Source organism: Carassius gibelio, chromosome B16, assembly GCF_023724105.1.
Source record: "Carassius gibelio isolate Cgi1373 ecotype wild population from Czech Republic chromosome B16, carGib1.2-hapl.c, whole genome shotgun sequence".
Classification (NCBI taxonomy): Eukaryota; Metazoa; Chordata; class Actinopteri; order Cypriniformes; family Cyprinidae; genus Carassius; species Carassius gibelio.
Genome location: NC_068411.1, coordinates 21,414,231 through 21,430,063, shown reverse-complemented (window position 1 = coordinate 21,430,063; position 15,833 = coordinate 21,414,231). Strand labels below are relative to the sequence as shown.

General features: G+C 34.5%; 2 protein-coding genes across 3 annotated transcripts; both read right to left on the bottom strand.

The window, feature by feature from the left end:
- Positions 1-89: 89 nt before the first annotated feature.
- Positions 90-7,612, bottom strand: LOC127974753 (transmembrane channel-like protein 7). Its single transcript, XM_052578250.1, has 16 exons — positions 7,570-7,612; positions 6,688-6,847; positions 6,412-6,554; positions 6,033-6,197; positions 5,461-5,546; positions 4,582-4,727; positions 4,356-4,503; positions 3,493-3,651; positions 3,133-3,287; positions 2,694-2,820; positions 2,074-2,171; positions 1,809-1,992; positions 1,590-1,720; positions 1,321-1,476; positions 1,062-1,140; positions 90-751 (listed from the first exon to the last, which is right to left on the bottom strand). Exons 1-16 carry the CDS (start codon positions 7,610-7,612, stop codon positions 578-580), a joined length of 2,154 nt encoding a protein of 717 aa, XP_052434210.1. The 3' UTR covers positions 90-577.
- Positions 7,613-8,650: 1,038 nt separating this feature from the next.
- Positions 8,651-15,116, bottom strand: LOC127975363 (lysophospholipid acyltransferase 7). Of its 2 annotated transcripts, none has more exons than XM_052579371.1 (9): positions 14,953-15,116; positions 14,149-14,228; positions 13,225-13,354; positions 13,007-13,133; positions 12,768-12,924; positions 12,199-12,394; positions 11,918-12,070; positions 10,185-10,361; positions 8,651-10,081 (listed from the first exon to the last, which is right to left on the bottom strand). In XM_052579371.1, exons 2-9 carry the CDS (start codon positions 14,222-14,224, stop codon positions 9,694-9,696), a joined length of 1,404 nt encoding a protein of 467 aa, XP_052435331.1. In that variant the 5' UTR covers positions 14,225-14,228; positions 14,953-15,116; the 3' UTR covers positions 8,651-9,693. The 2 variants fall into 2 exon arrangements, with proteins under 2 accessions (XP_052435331.1, XP_052435332.1); XM_052579372.1 differs by having other exon boundaries at positions 14,149-14,231; positions 14,953-15,099.
- Positions 15,117-15,833: the final 717 nt, after the last annotated feature.

Below are 15,833 nucleotides of genomic sequence, written 5' to 3'. Positions count from 1 at the left end.
TATAAAAAAGCATATATTTTAGAAATGAACTTTTTTAATATATAAATTAAACTTTTTTAAGAAAACTCTTATGCTCACATCATCTGCATTCATTTGATTGTACAGTAAAACAGTAATATTGTAAAATATTATTACAATTTAAAATAACAGTTTTCTAATATTTTAAAATGAAATATATTCATGTTATACCAAAGCTACAGTTTAAGCAGCTATTATTCCAGTTTTGAGTGATACTTCAGAAAACATTCTGATATGCTGATTTGGTGCCCAAGAAAAAAAAAATTCTTCTTTTTTTTTCCTCATTGTTAAAAATGGTTGTGCTTCTAAATAATTTTGTAGAAACAGTTATATGTTTTTTCAGGATTCTTTGATGAATAGAGAACACTGAAATAGTGATATTTTCTAACATTATACTTCACTGTAACTTTTTATCCAATGAATACATCCTTGCTAAATAAAAAAATTGATAAAAAATAGATTTTTAAATGGTAATGAAAATATCATTGGCTATATTTCTGTAAATGAATGGAGTGCACAAATTTCTGAATTCCAGTATAAACTGAAGTCTTAATATGGCCTATGCGTCTGTATCGAGATCAAATGCATTATTGTAATGTTGATTCCACTGTGTTTCTGTGTGGTATAAAGGCTTGGTCTCTGTCTGGGGCTGCTGTGGTTCATGTTGTTTCTTCTGCACTTTGGCATTCAGCTCTTCAATTTGTCTGACCAGGAACTGCTTGTCACGCTGTTCCTGTTACACCCAGATCAATATGGATTAAAAGATGAATTAATATTGGTTCCAGTCAGAGGATAAATTGGAAACAAAAAAAACAGTTTAGGTAGGTGATCACACCCCTTATTACAAATGTTGTATTATTTATCTTAGCATTTTTTGTGATATTTATCTAATATTCAGATCACAAACATTTTTTTTGTGCTTAAAGGGGTACACAAAGGAACGTTATTGTAATTAAATCTTATTATATTATAAAATTACACAATTTAAATATGCATAACCATTCTAATCCATAGATTTGGATTACTAATAACTAAGAACTTACCAGTTTACACTGAGATTTCAGCAATGTTACACTTTTCCCATGGACAGATGTTAAAGCGTGAACATAGCACAGGAGCACACTGTATATTAAAAACAAGAAATCAGTCCCAATCCTGCATCTATATATTACTTAAAAAATTATCTCTTAAGCAACTCTTTATTGGTATATCAATGTTTTAAACAACCTACAGTTACAGAAGATGGATATTGAGTATAATTTTACATGAAATCCTGAATTGAAAGGCTGGTTTTATACTGACCAGGAGAAGAGGAAGAATGGTATGGAGAATTTCTCGGAGCCGATATAAAACAGGAATTCTTTACTAGTGTGGCTTAGCATGTTGACAGCTCCTGGTACAATGTCCCACATTGCTGTGTTCAAGCGGAAAGGCCCACAGCCATAAGATGGATGGATCCTAGATGTGCAGAAATTCACTTGACATACAGTATACATGATTATACATGAATATTCTTTTTCTGTCATTAAAATCAGTGTGCTACAACATAAAGCGTTACAGGCCTCACTGACTTAGTCACACTGTAAAGAAGAACCATGCTGGACAATGTCCATCCAAAGAGCAGAACCAACATGAAGAAGAAATTGGAGGTGGTGGATCTGAAGTTTCTTGTTGCCGGTTGACAATTCTGGAAGAGAGTTGTCTTACACAAACAAACAGAAACAAATGAGAAATTAAAATCAACTGTATTACTTAGATGTGTGTGTCTAAGAAGGGCATGTTCATGGTACCTTTTTGCAGTAATAAAAGATAAATAATTTGATGGTGTTGATGAATGGCAGCAATGGACAGAAAAATGCTCCAGTCCAAACCACAGTTTGACTGTAAACTAGAGCAAGAACATTGGGGGCAACCAGAAACTCCTGCCGTCCCACCAGCTGAGTCAGTTTACACAAGCAATGATCAACCACAATCCTGAAAAAGCCAATAAGAAGTTACAGACTTACATTTTTTATATAAAAATGGATGCCCAAATTCATAAATTTGCAAACAGACCTGCGTGGGAATTCTACCAGGATTAGTGTAGCAAAGGTAATCAGGAAGTCAAAAAGAGTCAGTTTATACATTTCCTGTCCAACGCGTGTCTCCCAGCACTATGTAATTGTGAGAAAGAGATTCAATGTAAAAAACAAAACAAAAACAGGAACAGAAAAAAGGGCAACATTTTGAGAATATGTAGCCAATAAACAAAAGGACATCTATTTTAAAACTTACGCTGAAAGGTTAAAAAGTTTTGGTACGTTTTTTTTTTTCCCCCAAATAAATGATTTATTCATGCATTAGGACGTATCAATTAGTCAGTTAATAACAGTTAACACATTTACATTGTTGCAAAAGATTTCAATTTTTGCGCTTTTCGATGTCCTACTTGAAAAATAAGCATTACACAATCTTGAAAAATAAGCATTACATTTACACAGAAATATTAAGCAGCATGACTGTTTTCAACATTAATATTACAAAATGTTTTAATAGGAATGATTTCTGAAGGATCATGTAACACTGAAGACTGGAGTTATGTTGCTGAAAATTCAGCTTTGTGATCACAGGAATACATTTCATTTAAAATCTATATTTGAATAGAAACAGCTATTTTAATTGGTCAAAACATTTACCTTATATTGGGCGTAATTGTAATGACAGGGCTTGCAGTTGTTATTGCTGATTTCTCCCTTACAGGTGATCTGCTCCCATAGAGTGTACAGCAAAACACCCAAACTCACCAAACGCAGGAATACCACCCTGCGATAACCAACAGATGGAATGAGCCAAATTAAGCACGCAAAAGAACAGTCTCCAAAAGAATAAAGACAAAAACCGTATAAAAGAGAACAATGTATGAACAGACAATGTGTGAGTATTTAGAGAAAATGACGGTACTTCATTTGAAATGATTCATTTTGAAAGCTATTTAATGAGGGTCACAAAATAAACTGCAGGCTAAGAGCTCTCAGTGATGCTCTAACCAAGGCTAAACAAGTATTACTCTTCATCTTTCTGCTCTGTGTCCTCTTTGATATCTTTATTCTGTGTGGGTGTGAGTATTGATCAAACCTCAACAGGGACAGGATGATGGTGGTACCAGCAGAATATTTTTCCAGTAATGCAATCTTGTTGCACAGTAACGGCACCACAAAATTGCTTGCTGTTATGACCATGGAGGGTAAGTATTGCAATAGCAGCCCATTAAAGCCTGTTAGCTTCATAGACTGACAGAAAGAGAGATTTTAATAAATTATATATATAAAAAAAATAAAATAAAGCCAGACAGGGTGATCAGAACTTCAACCAACTGAATAAATATTGACTTTTCCTTTATTTTACAAGCATACTTGTATATAATCTTAAAACTTCCACTTAAACAAATCATGAATCTGAATTCGGTGAGGCCCAAGGCTTTATGCGATACTTCACCTGGCTGAACAGAGTTGCCTGTGCAATACCATAGAAAGTTGCACCGATGAGTATTAATACTACTAGGTTAAGGAAAACACGGAGTGCGTAGAGAGAGACTGTTCGGCCCAGAGTCAGAGAGGCGGCCTTTTTTTTAAGCCTTTCTTCTTCTAGATCCAACTAAGGGTGACAGACACAGTGGAAGAGAAAAAGAGGGAATATTTTTTATAAATAAATAACAATATACTGCGCTAGTAGTTCCCAGTTAAGGAATAGTTGACCCGAAAATTTAAATGCTAGAAATTTACACATATCACTTATTCATCAATGGATGCTCTGCAGTAAATGGATGCTTTCAGACAGAGAGTCCAAACATCTGATAAAAACAAGTAACCAGCATGACTCCAGTCCAACAATGAATGTATTATGAAGAGAAAAGCTGTGTGTTTGTGAGAAACAAATGTTTGAACTTTAAACCATTGCTTCTGGCCAATATAGCAAACTGTTTTGGACTGTATTCATTTGTGAATGATATTTGATCTGAGCATATTTAAGACATTAAGGCAATAGTTGTTCACAGACATACACATTTTCATGTGGATTATTGTGATGTTTTTATCAGCTGCTTGAACTTTCATTCTGACGGCACCCATTCACTTCTGAGGATCCATTGGTGAGCATGTAATTCTAAATATCTCCAAATATATTCCGATGAAGAAACAAACTTATGTATATCGGACAGCCTGGTGGTTATCAAACATTTAGCAAACTTTCATTTGTGAGTGAACTGTTCCTTTTATGATTTTGTTTCCCCAGTACAACTCACTGTATTTTCACATAAAATACCTGAAGACAATTTCAGACTTTTTTCCTGATGTACAGACCTGTAATCGGTGGCAAAGATTGTTTTGTTTAGCTTTTGTTTCAAAGTCTCCTTGGAGACCATGATTCCATCCTGTAAACACCTCCATACTGTATCCACCTACTGCTTCTCCACCCATCACTACAACAAGACGAGCCGTGTCGCCCATTCTGTTGGCCACAGATGTCAACGTAATACTTCAGCAATGTCCTTTCAATATGTTGGCAGTAAAACCAGACAAGACTCACCTAATAATCATGCAAATCAAGCAGAAGAGGAAGTAGAAGGCTGCCATCAACATATAGGCCAGAGGGATGTTGTAAGAGAAGCCATTACTTTCAGTCACTGAATTATCATAATAGCCATAAAACAGGTATGAATACTCCATAAAACCCTATTAAAAAAAAAGAAAACTGTGATGAGTGAAGATCATTAAAAAAAAGGATTTCAGATAAAATAAATAAAAGTAATAATTTTTTTGATTTGGAGTGATTCAGAAATAAATTTCACATTATTTCAGGCTCACAAAAAAGCTTTATAATAATTCCTTGCTTTAATTTCACTTTAAGTTTCATTTTATTTGCCATGTTGTCTCTCAATTATGTAAAAATGCAAAGTTTAAAAGAAAACATTGGTTTAAATTGAAAAGCTGCCGTTTAAAAAAAATGACAGTGCTGAAGATGTTATTAAATATAATTTCATATTTAATATACTACTGTATAAAAAAAGTATACCTTTATTCAGCAACGATCTATTAAACTGATGGAAAAACTGAAGTGATATTAAAGACCACAAAAATATAAAGCAGCACAACTGTGTTCAATTAATATTTAGATTTGGTTATTGAGCATCATATCAGCATTGATTTGAATTAGAATGATTCCTAAAGGATCATGTGACACTGAAGCCTGGAGGAGAGGCTGCTCAGTATTCAGCTTTGTCATCACCGGAATAAATTGCATAAAAACATAAAAATAGAAAATATATTTTCAATTGTGATGAAATTTCACAATACTACAATTTTATTGTATTTTGATTAAATAAACACAGTCTTGGTGAGCATAAGGAACCTCATTTTTCGAACTCATGTAGAAATGTCCAAAAAATCTGAATGTGTGTGCTCATACCGTCCCTGAAACCAGGTCCAGTATGAATGTGTAAAATACAAGAAGGGCACCAGGTTTTGGATCATACTGCAAGCATATCTCCTCATCTGATAGATAGATAGATAGATAGATAGACAGATAGATAGACAGATAGATAGATAGATAGATAGATAGATAGATAGATAGATAGATAGATAGATAGATAGATAATATTACATATACATTACATCTCTAATAAACTTAATTAAGTTCACTGAAAATGGACAAAGCATAATATTGACTTTTTATTCATTTTAAATGTCTTTAAATATCTGCATATTGTGTGAGTAGTATTTAAAAAAGGGGGGTAATTCCTAATAGTGTTTTTCCCTGAATCCCATCATATTAGGAGTAAAGGGCTAGGAAAATTAGGGAGAATCCCAGCTATCCTATAATTAGGATTGCTGCAGGAAACAACCTTATAGACTAGCACTAAACATGTCAGACTGGTCTTGTTGCTTTTATGAATACTATTACTATTATCTGGTAACCAGTTTAGGCAATCGAGCATGAGAGGTTAGCGTTGTGTTGTACCAGAGAGATTGGGATCCTACCGGTTAGATTGACTGTGGAAGCAATGGTGGAGTTTAAGTTCATGGAGCGAAACACAATGCTGGGAATGAGGACAAATGCTGCAATTAACAACGAGGATAGGAAGTTGAGAATCACAAGAAATCTCAGGAACAAGAAGTAGGATTGGACTCCTCCACCAAAGTGACCTACAAAAAAAAAAAAAAAAATTAAGCAGATGAAGTTTATTTTTAATGATCCTGTGTCTTCCATCTCCACTATATGCTTATATTTGATCTCTTTCTCTGTGTCTTTTCTCAGACGACCAGTGGATTTTCCTATCATTTAAGGTGGAAAAACACATGTATGTGCAAATGAGCACAGCTTTTCAAATTTTTGCTCATTAATTCATATTTCCATCACCTCCTATCTTTTGGATTCCCCTCTTCCACAGAACAAAATAGCTGAGAATGTAATTGGCGACCTCACAGAAACGGCGGAATGTCTGTGATTGTTTGACGTTCCAAGAGCTAGAAACAACTGGAACTCTCATCTGCTGCACCTGCCTGGAAGAAGACAGTAAAAACAAGCAAAACGTTTGGGAGCTGAAGTTAGAACAGAAAAAATTGTATTTCTTCAATCCAAATGTATCCCTAAATATTGGTTATGTAAAAATGTAAAAAGATAATGCGGCTATACCATAATGCTTTCTTCAGACCCATGTGCAGTGGCAGCTCATGGAGATTTCGAGGTTCTTTGGAGTCTTCAGCATCTTCAGTTGGGGAGGCCCAATCAAACTGAACCGCACTAGTGTCTTGGTCTGGAACTGTCTGGAACCTCAGTGAAGGACTAGGGTAATCTGTACATGTTCAGAGATGTATTTCAAAATGTTGATATATAAAAAATATACATGGCAAGGAAGGGATAATACTGATGCTTAATTGTACTGGGAGACATTACAGTCAAGTACAGGTAACTGGGACTGAGATCAAAATGGAGCAGCATTTCCCCATCAGCTCTTAAAATATTCTATGCACTACATTTCTATACATAGCCATGACCTATATATGCACATCCCTGCCAGTCCTGTTTAACACTTAAATAACAGACTTCACACTGAACATGGGTGAAACTGAGGACAAACATCATTTGTTAGATTTACACTATTCAGTTTAATGAATGTCACAAGACCATACAGAACTGTATAAGATCTGTATCATAGACAGAGAGAACAATGATTAATTTCATTGCTAATTACTGTATTTTTTAAATCGTATCAATTTACAACACATGTGTCTAAAAATATGGATGGCATTTTTCAAATTCATTTTATTTATTTTCTGAAAATAATATTTTGGTAAATATACTATAATATAATATTTCTTCAGAAGTAAAAAGTTTGAATCACCTTATAATTTATGGATTTTTTTTCTTTTTACATTTATTTACACACATATATATATATATATATATATATATATATATATATTACACAGACATTTAAAGTTCTATCTCATACTTGGAACAAATTGTGAGCTAACATTACAAATCTATATTTCACACATATACATACGGTCTTACCTGGAGGTGAATGGACTTGATTGTTAAATTCTCTCAGCTCCATCAGAAAACAGGTACTATCAACATGGATTCCACTTAAAACAAACTAAAAGACTAACTGCACAATCCAGAAACAGCAGCTGCCTGTCAGTAGTGCATAGCTAGTTTGACTAATCCCACTGACAGAGAAGAACACAGTTGTGTCAGGACTCATGGAAATAAACTTTGGAAACACTTCCTTGTACTTATTACCAGCTGATCGCTAGCTGCATGCTTGGCAAACTAATTGTATCTTGTCAGTTGCAACCTATTGAGAACAATTTGGCTTTCTCTGTATACCGACTCATAACCGATTTACTAAAGTAGTTGTGTTTAAATAATGACTAATAATTGAAGAATGAAGTTTATTTTTTGAAAATAAAAGTTATGAGTTAAGTTATAAGATGGTTATGACAAGGGGCATAACCTTTTTGTTGCATGTGCCAATGAGTCTTTATATACAGATATCACACTGTTAATAAACAAAATAATTAAATAATAAAAACTATCTCTCAGTGCAACTTATGAAACATTAATTAAAACATGGACGCAACACGTAAAAAGCACTATACAAATAAACTTGAATTGAATTTGCATAAAATATTGAGCAGCAGAACCCTTTTCACACTGATAATGAAAGTGACCACAATTTTTGTGAGCACCAAATCAGCAAATGAAATTATTTCTGAAGAATCATGTGACACTTAAAACTGAAATATTTATTATAATAAATACAATTCTAAAACATATTACCATAGAAAAGGGTTTAAAATTATTTTAAAAAAAAAATTGATAAAAAAGTATGTATGTAAGAAATATAATAATCTACAATCCCCAAACTTTCAAATAGTAGTTTAAGTCAAGGCAGAATATGAGCTATTACGGTGGGCGGAAAATCCATCTCAAAAAAGTTTGAGACATGTAATGAAAACTGTCACTTCATGGAAAAATCAGATGATACTCGTTAACATATTTTGTTTTCTATTTGACCAGATGAAGGAAGTTTCGGTGGGATACGGTTTTGTATTAAAATACTGTGATTTTTTCAAACAAAACCTCAGAGTTTGGAGCGGAAAATCCTGTATTTAATACTCCAGAAAGTAAACATTAGATACAACATAGCAGGTAAAAAACAGGATACAATCTGAACGGATCAATAAACTAAACACCAGTGCTACCATCCAGTGTATAAGGACAAAATAATCTAAATGTTTTAAAATAGGACTGTTCATTATAATTAGATTTTATAAGAAACACAACTTTTGAGCTCTTTTGAGAAAATCTTTGTAACATGTTAATTGGTGCAAAAGTTTAGCTTGCATTTTAAGATGCACTTTACATCATGTGGTATCAAACTGGAAAACAAATGATGAACAACACAGCAGAAACCTTCACTGCTACTTTTTGAAAAAGTGAAAAAAAATTTAAGTTACCAACTACTTTCACATTCTTTGTAGAATTATTATAGTAATATTGATGCGTATGACACATACATTAACCATCAATGGATACTCATCCCATCAAACATGACAGACTTACTTTTAATGGCAATACATACACCTTATCATAAAGGATGTATTACCTCAAAGACACGATAACAGAAAGAGTAAATCTCCACAAATTTGTGCTCAAAGTAGTGATACTGGTCCAACATTATTATTATCATTCTTTTATGGATGGATTCAGTTATAAATACTCTGTGTGTGGGAGATTCATTTGAGTCCCAAGGTCACCGATGAGCAGAAAACTGTATTAAAATACAATACAAACCTGCTTTCCAATTGTTTAAAGCAAATAAAGAATACAATTTGAAGCAAAACTGACCTGGTAGGAATTTATCTATACGGCTGCACTGTTTATCATCAGATAATAAAAAATACAACATATGTAATAAAATAAATGCCAACATTAGAATCATCATAATTATGGAAAATATTTGATGCCGTTTTCACTGTTAATAAAATACAGACTGATGTCCTTGGGCTCACCGTGTATTACATTTCTGTGTTGGTTTATAAATGCAAAATACCTTGAATGGCAGTTGATGGCTACTACAGTGCATGTTGTAAACATACCATCTCTCCGGTTATCAGCATGATCATGGCATCACTCAGCTTTCTCTCTTACCACATCCTCTTTCAATCCTTCCACTCCATCCCTTCTCTCTCTCTTTTTACCTCCTTTCATCACTTGTCCTACTCCTATACAAACAACAGCAATGATGTGAATTATGAAGTATATGGAGCTCCAGTAATTGATGGTGTCGCTGGCCTTCAGGAGAACAAAACCCATGCACATGCAGTCGTAAGCCCTCATCTTGAGGAACCAGTGGATCCAGTCGAAGACATTTTGGCCTGTTGGCCCTAGACGAGCTCTGACTGATGCCTCCATGGCCGATTCTGCTGCAATACACAGTGGGATAGTGAGAAAGGAGAGGTAGTAACCAGCATGGAGGCCATGCCAATAAGCACTGATTAACATAGTCCATCCAGCCCTGTCATAATAAGTAAAGAGATAAAAACAAAGAGAAAGTGAATGATTAGCAATGGTCAGTAACTATACAATGGAGTCGATAGGTCAAATGTACATGCTTGTACCTGAGAGCATACGCTCTGAAAGGAGCATTGGGATAGATGTAGTGGTGAAGCCACCACTGTACCGTCATGTTCCAGTAGCGCATGCCATGTCGAACCTTTACACAGAAATCGGTGTTATAACAGTCGATGTTCTGGATCGTTTTAAAGTCATACTCCACAACTGTGTCTGGATCAGGACTGAAAGAAAAATAACATTTCATTAACATTATCTACCACCTTATCAAACCCTAAGTGAGCTTCTAATTTCCTGTAGATAGAATCAGAATCAGATAGTCTAGCTAAAGTGAAGATAGTCTAGCTAAAGTGTCTTGTAGATCCACGCTTAAGAAATATGGCCTTTTTGACTGTGATTACCATTTACACTAGGGGTGCACAATATATTGATACCATATTAGTTAATTCTGATATTAAGAGATTCATTTTACTTTATCTGTACTGTTTGATTTAATTCAAATCAAATCCCTTTCTTTTACAGATGTTGATTACCGCTGCCAACTAAAAGTTAATCTTAAACACATTCAGCTAACACAAAATCAAGACTTTTAAATATCAGTTTGTCATGCCATTCATTTGTCTTTGTTCAAGTGCTATAAACGGGTCTCCGGTGCATCTACCAACCCAGAAAACGTGAAAAAGAACAACCCAGTAAATTTGTTTTGGTAAGCCTTTCTCTGAAAGCTCAGATTTCACAGACTGTACATTTTTCAAGCTACTACACTGTTCACGGTCTAACACTGTTGCTGTACAAAGCACAGTAAACTTTCTGTACATGTTTTGCATGTACTTCTCCTTATCTTGACAAGTGTGGTTTAAAACTACACAACTGTGACACTGTGTTTACACTACAGTTTCAACTGTGTTTTATTGGATCCTGCTGTTATTTCCTGGTATAAATATATCTATAGGTAGCCTTTAAGCAGAGGTGGGTAGTAACGGGTTACATTTACTTCATTACATTTACTTGAGTAATTTGTTGGGGTAACTAATACTTTTGGAGTATATTTAAAGATGGGTACTTTTACTCTTACACAGTTAAAAAACAGCCTGAAGATCTTAATTGTTTCTTTCTTTGTGTTGTTAACGAAGCAGATATGAAACAGAATCTATAATTAAGATATTGATTTCACATTGTTAACAGTTTGAGCGATTTTAATGGGAGTTTCTGAGAGTGATTGAACTCTAGACTGTCAGTGAAAATGATCTTTAATAATGTAGATGTTATTTGCTCTCTTTCCGAACAATGAAAGATTAGTAGCAATTTTTATATCACATTAACTTTCAATGTTAAATTCACATTTAATATAAAGTCAGTCGTATTAAAAATATGTTATGGCATGACACCTATATCTGGGTTTTATAATAAATGACATAAATTGGAGTAAAGGCTAATGAAATATATACATTTATATATACACACAAACACACACACACACACATTACATATATTTTATCTATATATCTAAATAAAAATAGGCTCAGTATATATGACCCAAAGTAACTAACTACTTGAGTAGATTTTTTTATCCGATACTCTTTTACTCTGACTCAAGTAACTATTCAGACTAGTACTTTTACTTTTACTTGAGTAAATATTTCTAGAAGTACTTTTACTTTTACTTGAGTACAGTTTTTGGGTACTCTACCCACCTCTGCCTTTAAGTCATTAGATTGACAAGTTACAGTCAAATTGTAAAAGCGCATTATAACTCTATCAATAAAGTTAAACACCCTACCTATATTTCACCGTTGGCCCTCCTCCAGGTTTGGACAGCGCTCCCTGGGGATAACAGCCTAGACCTGCACTGATGCAGCCAGCCTCTGCCCCACACCACGCCGAGTAGAAACGCATCCGGAATACAAAGAAAATTGCCACCATGTAGAAAAACCTGAAATTTAATACCACTATGATTCTCAATATGACAATAAAAAATAATGTATGATTTAATTTCACCATCTCCTGACGTTTCATTTTCAGTCTCTCTTTGGAATGGCATTTTAATCCAGAAAACCGAACCTGTAAAAATAGTTGTGGTCCAGGAATTCATCGGTACGGACGTAAGACAAGGGAAAGACGGAGTTGACGGCTATGAAGAGAGCTCCGTAAATGGGCACCATCTTCAGCCTCTGAAAGCAGGGCTCTTTACCCGGCAATGACAGAGGACTAGACTGCTGCAGCCAGTCTGCATACGTCTGAAAACGGAAGAAGGGACCTGCAGAACACCGGCAAGAGTGGGTGGGAGAAAGAATGGAAAATGAAGGAACATGAGAAGAGCATGGTAAGTTATCAATGAAGACATAAAGCAGATGGGCAAAGATGGGATGGAATATAGGTATGGAAACAAATGCAATATTGGAATGAAAAATGAGCCATGGTTTGGGAAGACAAATCATGGGAAAAGAGGAGCAATAATAAACACAATTAGTTATAAAAATAAATTGGACTCACACATAACTGAACTAGTAGCAGAGAGAAACAGAGAGAGACATGTTAGCATACATGCAAAACAAACAGCCCAGAACATTTGAATAGACTCAAAAGCATTCCCATATATTCAAATCAACACAAAAAAGCATGCAAAATACCTGTCATTATGCCCACATAGCAGTAGCTGTATGATATAATGTCATAAAGTGAAGGCTCATGGGAAAGTCCTCCCACCACTGGGGATTTGGTGAAGGTGCTCACTTCCTTTTTCTTTTCCAAGTGATAACTTTGAATCTCATTGGCTAAACTGACCATCTGTGCATTCAAAACAAAACTCATTTCATATATATCAAGAGTTTAAAACGTAGTAAATGTGTCTAATGTTATTCTCTCGTACCTTCAAAGTTAAAAGAAGTTGAATGGCATTGGCAAAAGGTGTTGGTTGAGGAAGGCCAAACCAGGTGACCAGACGGAAAAAGAGGAGGTACAGAAACGTCCAACCCAAAGACAGAGCAGGGGCACTTCTAAATTAAAAAATAAAAACAGACAAAGGTGGAACAAAGGAATCACACCAAATCTAATGTAAAAGTTCAGACAGCTACATATCATACGAACCGCCAGTTGATCTTTATAATCAGCCATGTTCCTAACACTGTACATAGAGAGTGTAGAGTGTGGATCCCACAGGTTGCTATCGAGATGATCAAACCTAACAGTAATGCTGCCCCCTGCTTGACTGGAGGACCTGGGAAATAATACACAGGAAAATGATCAAGGGCTTTTATTTAAAGCCTCTATTGTGACATATATCTGAGAATAAAGGATCATCACAAAATAACTTAATTAGGGTGAGAACTTGGTTCCATGCATCAGTTGTTGACATTGGCATTACACTTAACAATATAGGAATATGAAAGTGAGTTCGCTTTTGGGTGTTGTTTAAGTGGAATAAGTGATTGGAGAAATACTGTAGTGTGTATGTACATCACTGAAAGATCAAATTATGACTTTTGATATTATTATTATTATTTTTAAATCAAACATATGCAAGGATGAATCATTGACAGTAAGATTTTGAACCTGCATTTAAAACAGATAGAATGTTTTGCTGACTTTATAATAGGGTGAACACCGGGACACTTAACCTTAATCATCCTTCTCATTAATTTATTAGTCCAATCAGCATTAAGTATTCATACAGCAATGAAGCATCACTGGTACACTGGGAAAGCCAAAGAATCAGTGTAATTTTGGATTTTAATATGACCAACAGAAATTTACAATTTATAATAATTTATAATTAAAGCCATTAAAAACTGTGATCCACAGGGTTTTTAGGTGAAGTGAGATTTCAAGCTGTAGTATTTATTTATTATTCTTTACTTTTTGTCACAAAACAACATTGTTTTGTGAACATTGCGTGAAGGCTGAGGCATTCTAAATTTTTTTAAAACAATGTCAATGTCAAATGAACCAGCTTCACCTGTATTCACCCTATTTTTCACACATTAATGTGAAGAATTACATGGTCAGACTTACTTAGGTAGCGGAAGAGGAATCCTACAGGAATTGATGCAGCAAGGATCCCTAGGTAGACTAATTCATCTGGTGACATCTTTCTGCTTACACCAATAACAAAGTAGAACAACTTTTTTACTGTTTAATACATGGGTTCTCAACTCTGGTCACCGAGGTCCACTTTCCTGCAGAGTTTAGCTCCAGCGTTGAGGGCAAGAATTGAGAACCTCTGGTTTAAGATATCATATTATCAATCAAACATTCAAATTGTATGTGGCTTGGGTTAAAAGAAGAGTTCCCACAAAAAAGAAAAGCTGTCATAATTTATTCACCCTCCAGTTGAGTTTCTTTCTTCTGTTTAACACATAAGATATTTTGAAGAATGTGGGTAACCAAATGGTTGCTGGTATCCACTGACTTCCACAGTAAGAAAGAAAAACCTTTAAGGGTGAACTACCCCTTTATTCAGTTTGGAAAACTGCCAAAATTTAAACAGTCATCCCATCTTTGACTATCTTTCACATTATTAAAAATGAAACAATGAGATGCTGAGGTAATTCTTCTGTAAAACGCTTTTAATCAATGCTTAGATTTAATTAATGACTTTACTGAACCAAATATCTCTAGCTCTAGGTCTCTAGCTCAAGCACTCACTTCCAAGAACCAGTCATTCAACATAAGTTATCTTATGTTTTTCATAAATCTGACATTTGAATAACATTTTTAGATGCATCAAATAGACTGGCCTTGTAGTTAAGGAGACTGACCATGGATCAGTGAGAATGGATATACCTATAATTCTTAAATAACCAAAGCAATACTTACAGCAGTGTTATATTTAGACATGTGCTATCAAGACGATTTATTCTGAAGGATTTTAAAATATCCTGCAGTCCCCTTTAACCTCCCTGCACTCTCGCCTCACCACTTCCTACTACCGCATATGTTCATCATGGATCGCTAGCTTTACGAGTTGCCAGATATTCATAACATCTGCTTCTTTTTCTTCTTCTTCCTGATTTTTAACGGCGACTGGCATACAACATAAATAGTTGCATTACCGCCACCTTCTGCTCCGGAGTGTTAAACAGCGTTTTATATTCTATTTATCCCGTCCCTCTAACAAATAAAAAAAATAATAATAAAATAATAATAATAATAATATATAATAAAAGCCTTGTTTTGCTAATTAATCCACTTCTTTAATTCCACTTATGTGTGCTGGGACCCATATAAAACTGGTTGATGTATCATTTTGAACAATTCTTGAATGTTTCTTTAAGACACTTAAGAGAATATCTTGGTGATTAGATTTAAAAGATCTCAAACTCTTTAATTCTGAAACTGAGTCAGAACCAATTAAAACATTCTCATGTTTGTGTTTCTCTACCCACCGCAATGACAAGAGTAGGATATTGCTATAATTTCTACAGTATAAACTGCCAAATGATTTGAAGTTCGCTTTACTCCACTGATCAACTTATTTCTTATTAGTTCTTGATCTTTTGAGCCGTCTGTTTATGCCGGGGATATACTCTGATATATATAATGAAAATGCCAACGACAATCCAGATATTCATAAGCAACCGAAAATTATGTTGATGAAAATAGATACAAAACACCTTCATGTTTTTATAAAAGAACTATCATTTTTTATCACAAGTGCTCGTGTAATGTGAGAGTTATTTAATTTACATGCTAAATGA

Bases quoted from the DNA above. Each gene is read 5' to 3' on its own strand.
- LOC127974753 (XM_052578250.1), bottom strand. From the start codon at position 7,612: ATGGAGCTGAGAGAATTTAACAATCAAGTCCATTCACCTCCAG. The intron at 2,821-3,132 runs GTTTGATCAATA...TGGTTATCGCAG, and splicing joins ATCATCCTGTCCCTGTTGAG to GGTGGTATTCCTGCGTTTGG. The intron at 1,141-1,320 runs GTCAGTATAAAA...TTTAATATACAG, and splicing joins CCATTCTTCCTCTTCTCCTG to TGTGCTCCTGTGCTATGTTC.
- LOC127975363 (XM_052579371.1), bottom strand. From the start codon at position 14,224: ATGTCACCAGATGAATTAGTCTACCTAGGGATCCTTGCTGCATCAATT. The intron at 12,071-12,198 runs GTTCGGTTTTCT...ATTAAATTTCAG, and splicing joins GACCACAACTATTTTTACAG to GTTTTTCTACATGGTGGCAA. The intron at 10,082-10,184 runs GTACAAGCATGT...TTATTATGACAG, and splicing joins TTCAGAGCGTATGCTCTCAG to GGCTGGATGGACTATGTTAA.